Genomic DNA, 17,788 nt, shown 5'->3' on the forward strand with positions numbered 1-17,788 from the left:
TCAGGAGAGCCCCTAGTGTGCATCCAACCTCGGCCGGGCACGAAATCTAACAGAGGCTTGGAGGAGGGTCATAGTGGGAGGAGCCAGTGCACACCAGGTCGTCTAAGATCTTTCTAGAGTGCCCAGCCTCCTTCGGAGCCCGCTATTCCCCATGGTCCTTACGGAGTTCCCAGCGTCCACTAGGACGTTAGAGAAATAACATGCATAGTGATAAATGGCTTGACCTGTGAAAATCACGTTTATGCTTACAAATTACCATGTTATAGCAAGTTGCCTGATAAGTATAGGCTATTTGTAGAATTCACAAAAATATGCATCAAGATCTTTTCTGAACTAAATATACAGTATATGTGAGAACACTGATTAATGAAGGAAATGTTTTTGGACACCAGCTGGCTTACAAACCATGTTTACACAGCCCAAAAGGTTACCGTGCCCTACCTCTGGAGCCGCCACTGGTGGAAGCCATCTATAAACTGAGAACGCTGATAAATCGAGTATCTAACCAATAATAGGTTCCAGGTTTCAATAAATGACAATTAGGGCCTACATGTTATACACATACAGATATGTGGTCTCTTCTGCCCTGAAAACTGGATATTGGCTGTAAATTGCCTTACGTTCAGTGGTACCGGTAATAGATGGACTGTTTACATATCTTTTGTGAATACCATCTTTTCAGATTCACGTTTGTACTTTGTAGGTTTAATGGCCCCCCCAGTGTGACATATTTTACCAACATATAGTGAAGCAGACCTTCTGACATTGACATGTTTCAAAAATCTAGAACAGTAAAAAATAAGCAGTTGTTCAATTAACCTGTATGGAGTAAATGCAGCAGGAAACAACCGTTACTGTTTTATCAATATTAAAAGCTGTTAAGTCCACACTGAACAAGTGCAAAATAAAACAATCCAATAAAATGACAGTTACTAACACATAATGTGAAATCACGTTACTGCTTTGAAGAGATCAATTGGAAGCTATAATATTATCGATTGTAACAAGCAACAGTATCAGCTCACAGATGTGTTACAACTACAGTACCCAAAGCTTTAATGTAAGTGGATAACACTGTGCTAGCCCAAGCTTACAATAACAAATCTTTTAAAGCGGCAAGACCATGAAAAAATGACTCTCTGTGGCAGCCTATGACGATTGGAAAGTAAGACATGCACCTCACCACCAAAATTAAAAAACAGTATTTACAAATGTCAAACAAATCAATCATAATTCTATTCACAGCCTGAAAGGTGTACAAAGATATACAACCAGCCGTCAATTTGATAAAATTGACAGGCTATATCGGAAAGAAGATTAAAAACGTTTTTTGAAGCTGCTATTAAAGATGGTCAGTGTCAGGAGGCTACCATGGCAACCACAGCCACATAGGCACATGATGTAGTGAGCAGAGAGGCTTTAAAAATGCCCCTCTGAGTTTAGTCCACTCTGCAATGTAAAATCCTCTCCTTTCGCTATCACAAGAGATTGCAGCTTAGTGCCTGTGAGTATTACTGGCAACCTCACCGGTCTCCCCACTACATTGCTTTAGAAATTATTTGTAGGAGGACAGCTAATAAAAACTACTATTAAATGCATGTTTGACTTTCATCTCTTGCTCCTAAACCCTCTGGGTGGATCAGGAAAACATAACCACTAGGTAACCTCTAGGTAACCCACTAGATAATCCTCTCCTAGTAACCACTAGGAGAGGCTTACGAATAATACCTTAAGAGGTGCATTATCCTTCTGGCACAAACTCTTACAAACCCCAGATAAGTCCCCTGACCAGTTGCAATGTGAATTAGATCAACATTAACCTATTACTATGACAGAATGTGAATTTATATACAGGTTTTCTTATTGTATGACAAAACCCAGGTCCCTTTTCTGTGTGGAAGGGTCCACCCGGGTCCTGACCAGGATTGAAGCCCTGGCAATTTTGACCTGGGTGCACCCTTTCACGCATAGAAATGATCCAGGTTAAGCCGGCTTGCCCCAGCACATTCCCAGGTCCAAATGCTTGCCCCGACATTTTCATCTCTTGTGTGAAAGGGGGTACTGAAATGGGATCCAACACGTGTTCCAAAAGCTGTGAAAAACCAGTGTCTAAGCACCGGTTTCTGCCTGAAAGGGGTGTAAGCTGCATACAATGTGGCCAGAGTGCTCCAAATTGTGATGGTGTGGTTGCAGTCAAAAGGGAAGCAGCATGCTTTTATTTTGGGATTTCCCCTTTATTCAACAACTTAGGCTATAATTTTCACTTTCATGGTCAAAGTCAATATTACCCCATTGATCCTGGATGATCCAGGTTGTAGAAGTCAAAAATGTTATACCCACATGCATCACGTGCAAACACCACACAGAGTGGCCTCCGTGCGTGTGCTTGTTCTGCCGTGCGTGCGCATGCCCGCACGTTGCATATATTGGCTCACGAAGTCCTGCGTATTAACGCGTGGTATGAGTAAATACGGTAGCATACGCATTCGCATGGAAAAGCCACAAAGACATATCTGATATTTAATCCACATAGTGCATAATTTACACATAGCCTACACGCACCACACCAGCAAGTTACATTTACTTTGGAAGAATAACAACAGAGGGATTCAACTTTACAGGACATGAGGGGACAGAATTAGGTTAGGATGTGGTGTTTTGTATCCAGCTGTACAATACTCCGATGGCAGTTTGCAGAAAGTAGCACGCTCCTGCGCATAGATATGCGCAGGAAATATATTATTAATATCACACTGTATTTACTGTACTCTTGATATTCGTCGGGAACCCAGTGGAGGACACCTGCAAGTGCACCTAGACCAGGCATCACCCACCTATTCAAACCGACCTATGACCCCTCACGTACTGTAAATGACCAGCCCTTTGACCTATGAAAGGAGAGATTACAATTTCCTTTGTTTCATGCTTTGGACTATTGTATAAAAACCAAGCCTCCTGGTCGGCCTCAATCTATTCTCTGAAGGTCATCTTTCCAGATTGACGGAGGACCGGATCCGGATGGTGCAGGCGAACAAACTTATGTATCTATTGGTTGTAGCTTCTTCTCTGTAATAGTGTTGTGTATTCTGTGTTTACCCCTTTTAAGTAAATATTTGTTGCTGCATTGGACCACAACATAACATATAACTACTGGTGTCGCATTCCTTTCCTGTTAGGGGTTAAAGTGTATTCGGCCGCACGTGTAGCTACTTTGTGCTTACAGCGTGACGGCGTGTTTACGCAACGTGTACGCATTTCATAGAGGTTTATCACACACACGCTTAGAGGTCACAGCGGCCTGAACATTTCTGTATTAAGGTAGTGTTTTTTCTTCCTGTAAGTTAAACGAACTTAACAAGGTCTAAACTCCTCTATACCTACATTTCATTGGTATGGCTTGTTCATATACTGAATGAGCTGGAGCAGCTATTTCACCAAATTTGGAAACCACCCTCTGCCCAGTCTTTAGCCAAGATTATTGCTACAATACAATTCTGCATTCAGATGGGAACACCCTACTCCACATCAGTATACTACCCAAATGATCAAATGGATTACATGGCACAAAAATATAAGGATGGTAAAGGTGCCCTAGTGATCCCCGCTGCTGATGGCTCCCACTTACTGCCTTTCAATCTGAATGACCCACCCTCCTCCTAATGGGTAGACTGATGCTTCCCTCGTGGTCTGGTTTCCCTGTTATTTACTGTAACTCTAGGAGCCGGATGTAATGGCTTGCGAGATGGCCGGATCTCCGAGACTCCGGACGAACTCATACGTTTTTTTAAAGCAGCAAACGTTTACAAGGCAAAACCTGGTTTGTTTTGCCTTGTAAACGTTTGCTGCTATAAAAAAAACTTACGAGTTCGGCTTGAGTCTCGAAGCTCCGGCCATTTTGCAAGCCATTACATCCGGCCCTATATTGCTACATATCTGTTGTAGCTATTTGCTATGTGGTGTATACCCATGTGTACTAGAATCTCTCCCCCATTCTGCCCCCCCCCCCCCCCTCAATTTTCCTCATTTTTTTCTGTTCCCAACATTTAATAGTTTTAAAAAATTAAATAAAAATCTAATGATGAAAAATATATACTTGGCCTTCATTTTGAACAAGTTATGTGGGATTGCAATCTAATAAGTTATAATCACAGAAAAATCCATACAGTGGTGTACTGTATGCACATACATTAGTCCTTCCATTGTCATACCAATTTTACAGTGATTTTATTGTGTGTAATTTTGGGTACATATGCAACATACTATACCGTAACAGTATATCAAAGACTGATATGAAGACAAAGTATAACACAAACTAGGCATCAAGAATATTTTCTACATCTGCTTTAGCGTTTAGGAGAGCAGTCAGCCATATAGGGTTACATATAGAACTTGAGAAAGAACTGTGGTAAAGACCAGAGCTAAACTTCTGGTAGTTTGGACTAATGGATAAGTCTATAGTTGTGTTGTAAATTATGTAGGTGTTTGAACATACAGAGAAGTTCTGTGATCACATAAAAGTCTTTAAAATTTGAGGTGACAATTAATAGTTATAATGGGTAGGGTACGAAACCCATTAGTCCCAATCCAGACAGTCAGGATGACGACAGCAGCAACCTGTAAGTCAAAATCCAGACGGATTTCTACCCTTACCCATCCCTCCTGCAGCCTAACCCTTACAGTCTCCTTCCGCAGCCTATCCCTAGCCACCCCCCGCAGCCTAATCCTAACCATTCCCACCCATAGCCTAACCCTCACTCTCTTGTCTAAATCTCACCATCTCCTCCAGCGGTCTAACCCTAACCTCCCCCACCCCGGTAGAATGACTCTGAAACTCCCCCTAGTGCCTACCATCGGAATCCGTTGAGATTCTGACAGTCGGGATTACGCTGTAGGTATTCTGGCTGTGAGAATGCTCACAGTATCCCGTTACAATAATTTAGAGTAGCAGCTGCTACTAATGCAGATCTTACCTACAAGAGTTTATCAATACACTAAACATGAGTTACAGTATGAATTATATTTGATTTAAAGTCGAGATTAATGTTAGCACTGGAGTTATGATTAGGAGTTTGTTAGAGAAAATGAGCATCTTGTAGTAGGATACCACAGTGGTGTCTAAAACCTCAAAGAATATCACCGTAATTACTGTAAAACGTACATATAAATCGTAATTCAAATAACCTACTATTTTGCTCATTAACGAAAAAGTTTGCTGTTGCGATCAGCTCTGAATTAGGCCCATAGCACCTAGTGATACGGCCGACTAGTTAAATCTTGGTACCAGAGAAACTTCCTTCATTTGGTATGCAAGTCTCTCAAGCGCTTTCTGGCAAACACTGGATGAGATCTTAGGATTCTTTCAGTATTGGGCAATGGCTGACCTAGTGGCAATAAGAATGTGAGTACAGCTACCATTACCCGAACTAAAAATAAGAATTTACTTACCGATAATTCTATTTCTCGTAGTCCGTAGTGGATGCTGGGGACTCCGTCAGGACCATGGGGAATAGCGGCTCCGCAGGAGACAGGGCACAAAAATAAAGCTTTAGGATCAGGTGGTGTGTACTGGCTCCTCCCCCTATGACCCTCCTCCAAGCCTCAGTTAGGATACTGTGCCCGGACGAGCGTACACAATAAGGAAGGATATTGAACCCCGGGTAAGACTCATACCAGCCACACCAATCACACCGTATAACTTGTGATCTGAACCCAGTTAACAGTATGACAAACGTAGGAGCCTCTGAACAGACGGCTCACAACAAATAACAACCCGATTTTTTTGTAACAATAACTATGTACAAGTATTGCAGACAATCCGCACTTGGGATGGGCGCCCAGCATCCACTACGGACTACGAGAAATAGAATTATCGGTAAGTAAATTCTTATTTTCTCTAACGTCCTAAATGGATGCTGGGGACTCCGTCAGGACCATGGGGATTATACCAAAGCTCCCAAACGGGCGGGAGAGTGCGGATGACTCTGCAGCACCGAATGAGAGAACTCAAGGTCCTCCTCAGCCAGGGTATCAAATTTGTAGAATTTTGCAAACGTACTTGTCCCTGACCAAGTAGCAGCTCGGCAGAGTTGTAATGCCGAGACTCCCCGGGCAGCCGCCCAGGATGAGCCCACTTTCCTTGTGGAATGGGCCTTGACAGATTTAGGTTGTGGCAAGCCTGCCACAGAATGTGCAAGTTGAATTGTGCTACAAATCCAACGAGCAATCGTCTGCTTAGAAGCAGGAGCACCCATCTTGTTGGGTGCATACAATATAAGCAGTGAGTCAGACTTTCTGACTCCCGCCGTTCTTGAAATATATATTTTCAATGCCCGGACCACGTCCAACAACTTGGAATCCTCCAACTCGTTAGTAGCCGCAGGCACCACAATAGGCTGGTTCAGGTGAAACGCTGACACCACCTTAGGCAGAAAATGAGGACGCGTCCGCAGTTCTGCCCTATCCGTATGGAAAATCAGATATGGGCTCTTATATGATAAAGCCGCCAATTCTGATACTCTCCTGGCTGAAGCCAGGGCCAGTAGCATGGTTACTTTCCATGTAAGATACTTCAGCTCCACCGATTTGAGCGGCTCAAACCAATGGGATTTGAGAAAATCCAAGACTACATTAAGATCCCACAGTGCCACTGGGGGCACAACCGGGGGCTGTATATGTAGTACTCCTTTTACAAAAGTCTGGACTTCAGGAACTGAAGCCAATTCTTTCTGGAAGAAAATCGACAGGGCCGAAATTTGAACCTTAATGGACCCCAATTTGAGGCCCATAGACAATCCTGTTTGCAGGAAATGTAGGAATCGACCCAGTTGAAATTCCTCCGTGGGGGCCTTCCTGGCCTCACACCACGCAACATATTTCCTCCAAATGCGGTGATAATGTTGTGCAGTCACCTCCTTCCTGGCCTTTACCAGTGTAGGAATGACCTCTTCCGGAATGCCTTTTTCCTTTAGAATTCGGCGTTCAACCGCCATGCCGTCAAACGCAGCCGCGGTAAGTCTTGGAATAGACACGGTCCCTGCTGAAGCAGGTCCCGTCTTAGAGGTAGAGGCCACGGATCCTCCGTGAGCATCTCTTGAAGTTCCGGGTACCAAGTTCTTCTTGGCCAATCCGGAGCCACTAGTATCGTTCTTACTCCCTTTTGCCGTATAATTCTCAGTACTTTTGGTATGAGAGGCAGAGGAGGGAACACATACACTGACTGGAACACCCACGGTGTTACCAGAGCGTCCACAGCTATTGCCTGAGGATCTCTTGACCTGGCGCAATACCTGTCCAGTTTTTTGTTGAGGCGGGACGCCATCATATCCACCATTGGTTTTTCCCAACGGTTCACAATCATGTGGAAGACTTCTGGATGAAGTCCCCACTCTCCCGGGTGTAAATCGTGTCTGCTGAGGAAGTCTGCTTCCCAGTTGTCCACTCCCGGAATGAATACTGCTGACAGTGCTATCACATGATCTTCCGCCCAGCGAAGAATCCTTGCAGCTTCTGCCATTGCTGTCCTGCTTCTTGTGCCGCCCTGTCTGTTTACGTGGGCGACTGCCGTGATGTTGTCCGACTGGATCAACACCGGCTGACCCTGAAGCAGGGGTTTTGCCAGACTTAGAGCATTGTAAATCGCTCTTAGCTCCAGTATATTTATGTGAAGAGACATCTCCAGGCTTGACCATACTCCCTGGAAGTTTCTTCCTTGTGTGACCGCTCCCCAGCCTCTCAGACTGGCATCCGTGGTCACCAGGACCCAGTCCTGTATGCCGAATCTGCGGCCCTCTAACAGATGAGCACTCTGCAACCACCACAGAAGAGACACCCTTGTCCGTGGCGATAAGGTTATCCGCTGATGCATCTGCAGATGCGATCCGGACCATTTGTCCAGCAGATCCCACTGAAAAGTTCGTGCGTGGAATCTGCCGAATGGAATCGCTTCGTAAGAAGCCACCATCTTTCCCAGGACTCTTGTGCATTGATGCACAGACACTGTCCCTGGTTTTAGGAGGTTCCTGACAAGTTCGGATAACTCCCTGGCTTTCTCCTCCGGAAGAAACACCTTTTTCTGAACCGTGTCCAGAATCATTCCCAGGAATAGCAGACGTGTCGTCGGGGTCAACTGAGATTTTGGAAAATTCAGAATCCACCCGTGTTGTTGCAGCACTAGTTGGGTTAGTGCTACTCCGTCTTCCAGCTGTTCTCTGGATCTTGCCCTTATCAGGAGATCGTCCAAGTAAGGGATAATTAATACGCCTCTTCTTCGTAGAAGGATCATCATTTCGGCCATTACCTTGGTAAAGACCCGAGGTGCCGTGGACAATCCAAACGGCAGCGTCTGAAAGTGATAATGACAGTTTTGCACCACGAACCTGAGGTACCCTTGATGTGAAGGGCAAATTGGGACATGCAGGTAAGCGTCCTTTATGTCCAGGGACACCATAAAGTCCCCTTCTTCCAGATTCGCTATCACTGCTCTGAGTGACTCCATCTTGAACTTGAATTTTTGTATGTACAGGTTCAAAGATTTGAGATTTAGAATAGGTCTTACCGAGCCGTCCGGCTTCGGTACCACAAATAGCGTGGAGTAATACCCCTTTCCCTGTTGTAGGAGGGGTACCTTGACTATCACCTGCTGAGCAAACAGCTTGTGAATGGCTTCCAATACCGTCGCCCTGTCTGAGGGAGACGTTGGCAAAGCAGACTTTAGGAACCGGCGAGGGGGAGACTTCTCGAATTCCAACCTGTAACCCTGAGATACTACCTGCAGAATCCAGGGGTCCACCTGTGAGCAAGCCCACTGTGCGCTGAAATTCTTGAGTCGACCCCCCACCATTCCTGAGTCCGCTTGTAAGGCCCCAGCGTCATGCTGAGGGCTTTGCAGAACCCTGGGAGGGCTTCTGTTCCTGGGCAGGGGCTGCTTGCTGCCCTCTCTTACCCTTTCCTCTGCCCCGAGGCAGATATGACTGTCCTTTTGTCCGCTTGTTCTTATAGGAACGAAAGGACTGCGGCTGAAAAGACGGTGTCTTTTTCTGTTGGGAGGGGGTCTGAGGTAAAAAAGTGGATTTTCCGGCAGTTGCCGTAGCCACCAGATCCGATAGACCGACGCCAAATAATTCCTCCCCTTTATACGGCAATACTTCCATATGTCGTTTGGAATCCGCATCACCTGACCACTGTCGCGTCCATAAACTCCTTCTGGCAGATATGGACATCGCATTTACTCTCGATGCCAGAGTGCAAATATCTCTCTGCGCATCTCGCATATAAAGGAAAGCATCCTTTAATTGCTCTATAGTCAATAAAATACTGTCCCTATCCAGGGTATCAATATTTTCAGTCAGGGAATCCAACCAGACGACCCCAGCACTGCACATCCAGGCTGAGGCGATGGCTGGTCGCAGTATAACACCAGTATGTGTGTATATACTTTTTAAGGTAGTTTCCAGCCTCCTATCTGCTGAATCCTTGAGGGCGGCCGTATCAGGAGACAGTAACGCCACTTGTTTTGATAAGCGTGTGAGCGCCTTATCCACCCTAGGGGGTGTTTCCCAGCGCGCCCTAACCTCTGGCGGGAAAGGGTATAATGCTAATAACTTTTTTGAAATTAGCATTTTTCTATCTGGGTTAACCCACGCTTCATCACATACATCATTTAATTCCTCTGATTCAGGAAAAACTACAGGTAGTTTTTTCACCCCCCACATAATACCCCTTTTTGTGGTACTTGTAGTATCAGAGATATGCAAAGCCTCCTTCATTGCCGTGATCATATAACGTGTGGCCCTACTTGAAAATACGTTTGTTTCATCACCGTCGACACTAGATTCAGTGTCTGTGTCTGGGTCTGTGTCGACCGACTGAGGTAAAGGGCGCTTTACAGCCCCTGACGGTGTCTGAGACGCCTGGGCAGGTACTAACTGGTTTGCCGGCCGTCTCATGTCGTCAACTGATTTTTGTAATGTGCTGACATTATCACGTAATTCCATAAACAAAGCCATCCATTCCAGTGTCGACTCCCTGGGGGGTGACATCACCATTATCGGCAATTGCTCTGCCTCCACGCCAACATCGTCCTCATACATGTCGACACACACGTACCGACACACAGCAGACACACAGGGAATGCTCTTATCGAAGACAGGACCCCACTAGCCCTTTGGGGAGACAGAGGGAGAGTTTGCCAGCACACACCCAAGCGCTATAATATATATGGGAACAACCCTATATAAGTGTTGTTCCTTGTAGCCGCTTAAATATATAAAAATATCGCCAAAATATGCCCCCCCTCTCTGTTTTACCCTGTTTCTGTAGTGCAGTGCAGGGGAAAGTCCTGGGAGCCTTCCTCACAGCGGAGCTGAGCAGGAAAATGGCGCTGTGTGCTGAGGAGAATAAGCCCCGCCCCCTATTCCGGCGGGCTTTTCTCCCGGAGTTATAGACATTTGGCATGGGTTAAATACATACATATAGCCTCAATGGCTATATGTGATGTATTCTTTTGCCATAAAAGGTATTATATATTGCTGCCCAGGGCGCCCCCAGCAGCACCCTGCACCCTCCGTGACCGTCTGGTGTGAAGTGTGTGACAACAATGGCGCACAGCTGCAGTGCTGTGCGCTACCTTCATGAAGACTGAAGAGCCTTCTGCCGCCTGTTTCCGGACCTTCAATCTTCAGCATCTGTAAGGGGGGTCGGCGGCGCGGCTCCGGGACGAACCCCAGGGTGAGACCTGTGTTCCGACTCCCTCTGGAGCTAATGGTGTCCAGTAGCCTAAGAATCCAATCCATCCTGCACGCAGGTGAGTTGAAATTCTCTCCCCTAAGTCCCTCGATGCAGTGAGCCTGTTGCCAGCAGGACTCACTGAAAATAAAAAACCTAAAAAACTTTTTCTAAGCAGCTCTTTAGGAGAGCCACCTAGATTGCACCCTGCTCGGACGGGCACAAAAACCTAACTGAGGCTTGGAGGAGGGTCATAGGGGGAGGAGCCAGTACACACCACCTGATCCTAAAGCTTTATTTTTGTGCCCTGTCTCCTGCGGAGCCGCTATTCCCCATGGTCCTGACGGAGTCCCCAGCATCCACTTAGGACGTTAGAGAAATGAGACCACAGACTTCCATCCATAGATTCTGGAGTATGGGACATGACCAAAAAGTATGGAGGAGAGTACCAACCTTTCCACAATTCCTCGAGCATAAGCGAGAGATATCAGGACAAAATTCATGCAGCCGTCCATATGTGAAATATATTCTTTGTATCAATCTCATATGCATTTTCGAATGATTAATACATTTAGACATTTTAAACACATTCTGGAATATTTTCTCCCACTCTTCTTCCCATTTGGTCTGAACTGATAACGTATACTATTCACTATAAGATGTTTATACTGTACCACATAGTGTTCACTCTAGGATTTTTTTAGGGCAGGGTGCTGATCACGGGGAGGGCACATTTTTCATTCGGGAGGGCACATTTTTAAGTTAGTAGTGTAAAATTAGGTACATACTATAATGCTTGGTCCTCCCATTACTACATGTGAAAGCATGGACATTGCGCGCCAAAGGCGCGCAGCAAAAATTTAGGGCGTTGTTTCGTGGGGAAGGGGCGTGGCCACATAATAGTGGCAATTCACATTACACCACACAGTAGTGCAGCTAATACACATTGCACCAGATAGAACCTCCTATACACACTGCGACAGGTAGAGCACGTTATACATATTGCGCCAGATAGAGCACGTTCTACACTTTGCGCCGGTTAGAGCACGTTATACACATTGCACCAGGTAGAGAGCACTGAGAAACATTGCACCAGGTAGAGAGCACGTTATACACATTGCACCAGGTAGAGAGCACGTTATACACACTGCACCAGGTAGAGAGCACTGAGAAACATTGCACCAGGTAGAGAGCACTGAGAAACATTGCACCAGGTAGAGAGCACGTTATACACATTGCACCAAGTAGAGAGCACTGAGAAACATTGCACCAGGTAGAGAGCACTGAGAAACATTGCACCAGGTAGAGAGCACTGAGAAACATTGCACCAGGTAGAGAGCACGTTATACACATTGCACCAGGTAGAGAGCACGTTATACACACTGCACCAGGTAGAGAGCACTGAGAAACATTGCACCAGGTAGAGTGCACTGAGAAACATTGCACCAGGTAGAGAGCACGTTATACACATTGCACCAAGTAGAGAGCACTGAGAAACATTGCACCAGGTAGAGAGCACTGAGAAACATTGCACCAGGTAGAGAGCACTGAGAAACATTGCACCAGGTAGAGAGCACTGAGGCACACTGCACCAGGTAGAGAGCACTGAGGCACACTGCACCAGGTAGAGAGCACTGAGGCACACTGCACCAGGTAGAGAGCACTGAGGCACATTGCACCAGGTAGAGAGCACTGAGGCACACTGCACCAGATAGAGAGCACTGAGGCACATTGCACCAGGTAGAGAGCACTGAGACACATTGCACCAGGTAGAGAGCACTGAGGCACACTGCACCAGATAGAGCACTGAGGTACACTGCACCAGGTAGAGAGCACTGAGGCACATTGCACCAGGTAGAGAGCACTGAGGCACACTCCACCAGATAGAGAGCACTGAGGCACACTCCACCAGATAGAGAGCACTGAGGCACATTGCACCAGGTAGAGAGCACTGAGACACATTGCACCAGGTAGAGAGCACGTTATACACACTGCACCAGATAGAGAGCACTGAGGCACACTGCACCAGGTAGAGAGCACTGAGGCACATTGCACCAGGTAGAGAGCACTGAGGCACACTCCACCAGATAGAGAGCACTGAGGCACATTGCACCAGATAGAGAGCACTGAGACACATTGCACCAGGTAGAGAGCACTGAGGCACACTGCACCAGGTAGAGAGCACAGAGAAACATTGCACCAGGTAGAGAGCACTGAGACACACTGCACCAGGTAGGTCACATTTTTGATCTCCGCTTTTTTGTGTGCTAATTTTACTTACTGGGGGCTGATGCTGCGGGAGTTGATCGCGCTGATTCCCCCTCACACACCGCGGAGCTAGTTGAAAATGGCCGCCACACTGATCCTCCCCGGCGTCCTCTTTTATAGGGTCATGTACACAGAGGAGGGAGGGCTGGGTTTGCCTCGGCGGGAGAAGCAAACCCAGCCCTCCTCATCTTACCAGATTCCGAGCAGCCTGTCAGTGTTGCCTTCAGCGCATCAGCACAACAAGCCTAAGGCAGCTGCAGGGAGGAGTGACATCTTGGCAGTGGGGAGTGACATCTCGGCAGGGGGGAGTGGCAGCGCGGTGAGACAGAGCGGCGGGGAGGAGTGACATCACGGCAGGGGGCAGTGACAGCCTGGCACGGCGGTGAGTAGGCGGACCTTTAGTAATCGGCAGGGCGGGCACAAACGGGCAGGGCGCATTCTGCCACTCAGAAAAGGGGCAGGGCGCAGCGCCCCGTCAAAGAAGGCTAGATTGAACACTACCACATAGAGATGGAACCAATTTGGGATAGGGAGGTCAGCTTTGATACTATGGAACACAGTCAGACCTAGGGGACCTATTTGGATGACTGAAGCCAATGAAAATCACGCAGGTACTTAAAAACGTCACAGTAGGAAAACCGTACTGAGATTACAGCTGAGCAAATTACCTGATGACAGATCTTTCCAGGAGCTCAAGGCTTTGTTCAGCCCCAAATCCACCAAAGAAGACAAGGAGAGGTCTGGGATCAATTTAGACCAAGCCTTCAAGAATAACTGGGCAGAGGGCAACACAACAGCACCAGTGATTTTAATCATCCTATCCCAAGCACAGAATGAATCAAGAATACCCATCAAAAAGGAAATTATCTAACGGTAAATGACCAGAAAGAACACGCTCAATTTCTACCCAAGGTTTAGGAGAGGCTGTGTTAAACCAGTCTGACAGATGTGCCAACAAGCTAGCGAGCTGATAAAACTCCATATTGAGAGCTGTAAGACCTCCACTAACTTTAGACCGAAACAAACGGGCACGAGACATTGTGGCTCTTTCTGCCTTCCATATAAATTAAAAGGATGCCCTATAAAATTGATTCATAAGTGGGCAAGGGAGTAAGTATGGAATGGCGCTGAACAGATACAATATTCTGGGAAGGAACATCATCTTTACATTAGTTAATCTACCCAATCATGATATCTCATAACTGAAACTTGACTTAGTCAAAGCGGTGATTTGAATCAGTAGTACAGAATAATTATACTCTATAGTAGAATGAAGGCCGTGGGAATTCTAACACCCAAGTAACCTAGCAAAGAGTCCTGCCATGTATATGTTTATCTAGATTTAAGAGACAGGAACAAATGATGGTCAACACCCAGAGCCAGAGCATCGGTCTTGGATGTATTAAGCTCATAATAGGATGCTTCCAAATAGCTTTGGAGCACTGCATGGACAGCTGGGAGTGAAATCTCTGGGTTGGTGATAAATAAAAGCACATCAAAGAAACACAGAATTTGACGGTAGATAAGAACCACTTGGCGTTTCTAGTCTGCCCCTTCATCTGCGAAAATATATATTTTATGTACGCTTGAGCCCACTGAGATGACCAAGATCTGTCTGTGATGTCTACTATATTCTACAGATAGGGCAAATATTAATGGAGAGAGAGGGCACCCTTATCTGGTTCCATTGAAGATGGGGAATTTTATGGACAAAAATGTATTACTGAAAACTCTAGCAGAGGGATTCCTATACAATGTAAGGATCGCTTAGGAGAAATAACACCTCTAAACCAAACCTGGCAAAGCTAGTCATGTACAGCCAATGCAACCTATCAAACACTTTCTCTGAATCTAAGGAGAGAAGGAACATAGGCATTGTTGTTTTATCCTGGAACAAGCAAATTAAAGACCCTCCTCATATTGTCCGGAGCTGGTATAAACCCCTGTATAAACCCCACTTGATCTTGATTTACTAAACCAGGTAGGAGGGAGTTAAAGGCCCCATACACTACAGCGACATGTCGGACCCTCATGTCGCATAAGATTTCCCTTGAACCGCCCGGCAGCCTCCCGGCCGGCAGGATCGCTTAGGATACATCGTATGCGGTCCTTTTGCATACAATGTATCTTATGCGATCCCAGCCATGCCTGCGGGACCCGACATATCACGAGTGCAGCACTAACGATCTAGGGACTCCGATGCGATGCTCACGGACCACGCATCGGATGTAAAACACATCCGATTTTCCACTTTTCGTTCGATTTATCGTCCCGAATGGTCGAAATCGGATCAAATCGGGTATTATCGTTGTAGTGTATGGGGCCCTTAAGTCTGTTCGCCAGTATCTTTGCAAATATTTTAATGTCTGAGCTAAGCAAGGTTATAGGTCGATCGTTTTGAGGACTTGTTAGAGCCTTGCCAGGTTTAGGAATAGTAGTTTTGTTCCTAACACTTTTTGGGGGAAACCTTCCTTTTTAGTGGAATCACTATATAACATAGTGAGAAGGGGTACCAAGGTCGACTGGAGGGTAATGTAGTAGTTATAAGTAAAGCTGTCTGGTCCAGAAATCTTGTCTTTCTGTAAAGACACAATGGTTCTTCTGACCTCCCCTGCAGTCCATGCCGAACATAACGAATCTGCAGTAGATAATTTAGGAAGATCAAAGGAATCCGCAAAGGATGAAATAGATATATGTGAGGGTTGAGGTGTGGAGGGGTCAAGTTTGAGATTATAAAGTTAATCCCCAATATGCCACAAACTAGTTTGTAATGTCTTGGGTGTTTGAGAACCGCCTACTGCAGGTATTCACCTGAAGTTTGACCTGGATAATGGTATTAAGTTTGTGAGCTAACAGTTTACTAGCTCTGTTACCCAGGATGTAGAGTACGTTTCTTATGGGCCTCATCAAAGTCAGTATTAAGTTGCGAGTCTAAAGATGGGTACACACCTAAAGATTTCTCTGTCCAATCTGTCTAGTGGGAACAAAAATCTGGTAATGTATGGGAACAAATGACAATCACCCATTTGTTACCAAAATGCTGGAAAATGGACAAAAACGATTGTTCACATACATTTGTTAGATCAAATTAATTTAATAAATTTGTCTGAAGGCCATTGTCTGCTTTCCAGTGTTTGGGAGCAAAAGGTCGACTGTCATTTTCTCCCAAATAGTCCCAGATTTTTGTTCCCACCAGACAGATTGGACAGAGGTGTCTACCTAGTTTAAGGGGTTAATCTTATGTCACGCCTCTAATTGGGCAATTTATCTTTCAAAGGACACTTGAACTTCACTATTTTTTAGTTAACTATAACCACCCCACTTATATAACTATTTCAGGCATACAGTACTTTCGACTACCCAATGCACACAGTTTACTGAAATCATACAAAAATGATAACACATAATATCACTTACCTAGCTTTACATGACCATTATCTGTTAGAAGAATATTTGCTCCCTAAAGCAAAAGAAGAAAAAAACTGAATGTAAATAGGAGGTTGATTCAGGAAAGATCACAATAATTCAAAACAAGTCTCTGAAATATGCAGAATAACATAGAATCATCTAACTTCAGGAAATATTAGCCTGGGCACACGGACATTATTATAGTGTCTGTTCACACCTATTAATCATATAGCTACATACAAAGGCATACAAGATCCTTGCCCTTATTCTTTCACTTCTAATCCCATCCAAAAACCAATATCCTTCTTTCACATTCATTCTGCTTGGTTGCACTGTCATCATGCTCTGTACAAGTAAAAATGTGGTGTAGAAAACAATGCGTATGAAAATGTCAGACCGGCTGTCAGCACCAGTCCACATGCATCTGCAGTAATTACACTTTGTCCAAGAACACAATATTCACTCTGTCTTATGAAAAGGCAATAATGATTTTCACTTGTGACAAAGATTAAAAACCTGTCAAATGAAAAAGGGCTGGAAAAAAACAAAACAAAACAAAAACAACCGCAGTGGGCATAGCAGCCCCTGTGCTGTTTATTAAACACGCACTATTTGACAATGTTTAATTGAAAATATTGAGTTTTCTTGTACTCATTAACTGGTGCCTTGTAATATTTATATTATGTACGCAGTAATGTGATATACAGCATAGAGCTGGAGAGAAGATAGTTCTTTGTACATTCTTTAAGGGGGGTACACACGTAGAGATTCAGACTCAGAGTGATGTGTGCAGAGCCCGATGTGGGCTTACCACACTGCGATGTGTGCTAGCCTGATCCTAAGCAGACCGCAAGGCTCAATGAGAGCCTAGCGATCTGGCCAGATCTGAACTACATGCAGTCAATATCTGAGCCGGCGATAGCGCCGCGCACTGCTATCGCTATGGGGTATAGTGGTATACACACGGAGCGATGTGTGCTTAATTCTTAAGCAATCTAGCCAAATTGCTTAGAAATTAAGCAAAAATCGCAACGTGTGTACTCCCTTTACTCCATAATTGTTGGATCTTTCAGCCCCAAACAAAATGTGATTGTCATCTTTAATGTAAAAAAACAATCAACCAAAAAAAAAAAAAAATTGTCAATTTGTTCTAGTTGACTATATGCTAAATATATATATATATATATATATTTTATAAATAATTTACATTTCCTGAAGCTACAAGGGCCATTCTAATTTTAAAACTACTAGGACAATTGTTGAATCTGCCACCCTCCACACGCTACCAGTATAGGAGTGAAAAAGCCCATAGTGGAAGCAGTGACTTTCCACGCAGTAATTACCAGTTTTAGGCACGGGCAGAAGGCTATTTAACTGAATAGCTTTTCCC

At 45.1% G+C, this 17,788-nt stretch overlaps 1 protein-coding gene across 7 annotated transcripts in view; it reads right to left on the minus strand.

Annotated features, from left to right (window-relative positions):
- Positions 1-17,788, minus strand: part of MAP4K3 (mitogen-activated protein kinase kinase kinase kinase 3) — a 691,402-nt gene that overhangs the window by 263,520 nt on the left and 410,094 nt on the right. For all 7 annotated transcript variants that reach the window (XM_063918040.1, XM_063918039.1, XM_063918038.1 and 4 more), the window contains exon 7: positions 16,408-16,450. In XM_063918040.1, the coding sequence (XP_063774110.1) occupies positions 16,408-16,450 (43 nt within the window). The remainder of the gene's footprint in view (positions 1-16,407; positions 16,451-17,788) is intronic.

The sequence above is a fragment of the Pseudophryne corroboree genome, chromosome 4, assembly GCF_028390025.1.
Source record: "Pseudophryne corroboree isolate aPseCor3 chromosome 4, aPseCor3.hap2, whole genome shotgun sequence".
NCBI lineage: Eukaryota > Metazoa > Chordata > Amphibia > Anura > Myobatrachidae > Pseudophryne > Pseudophryne corroboree.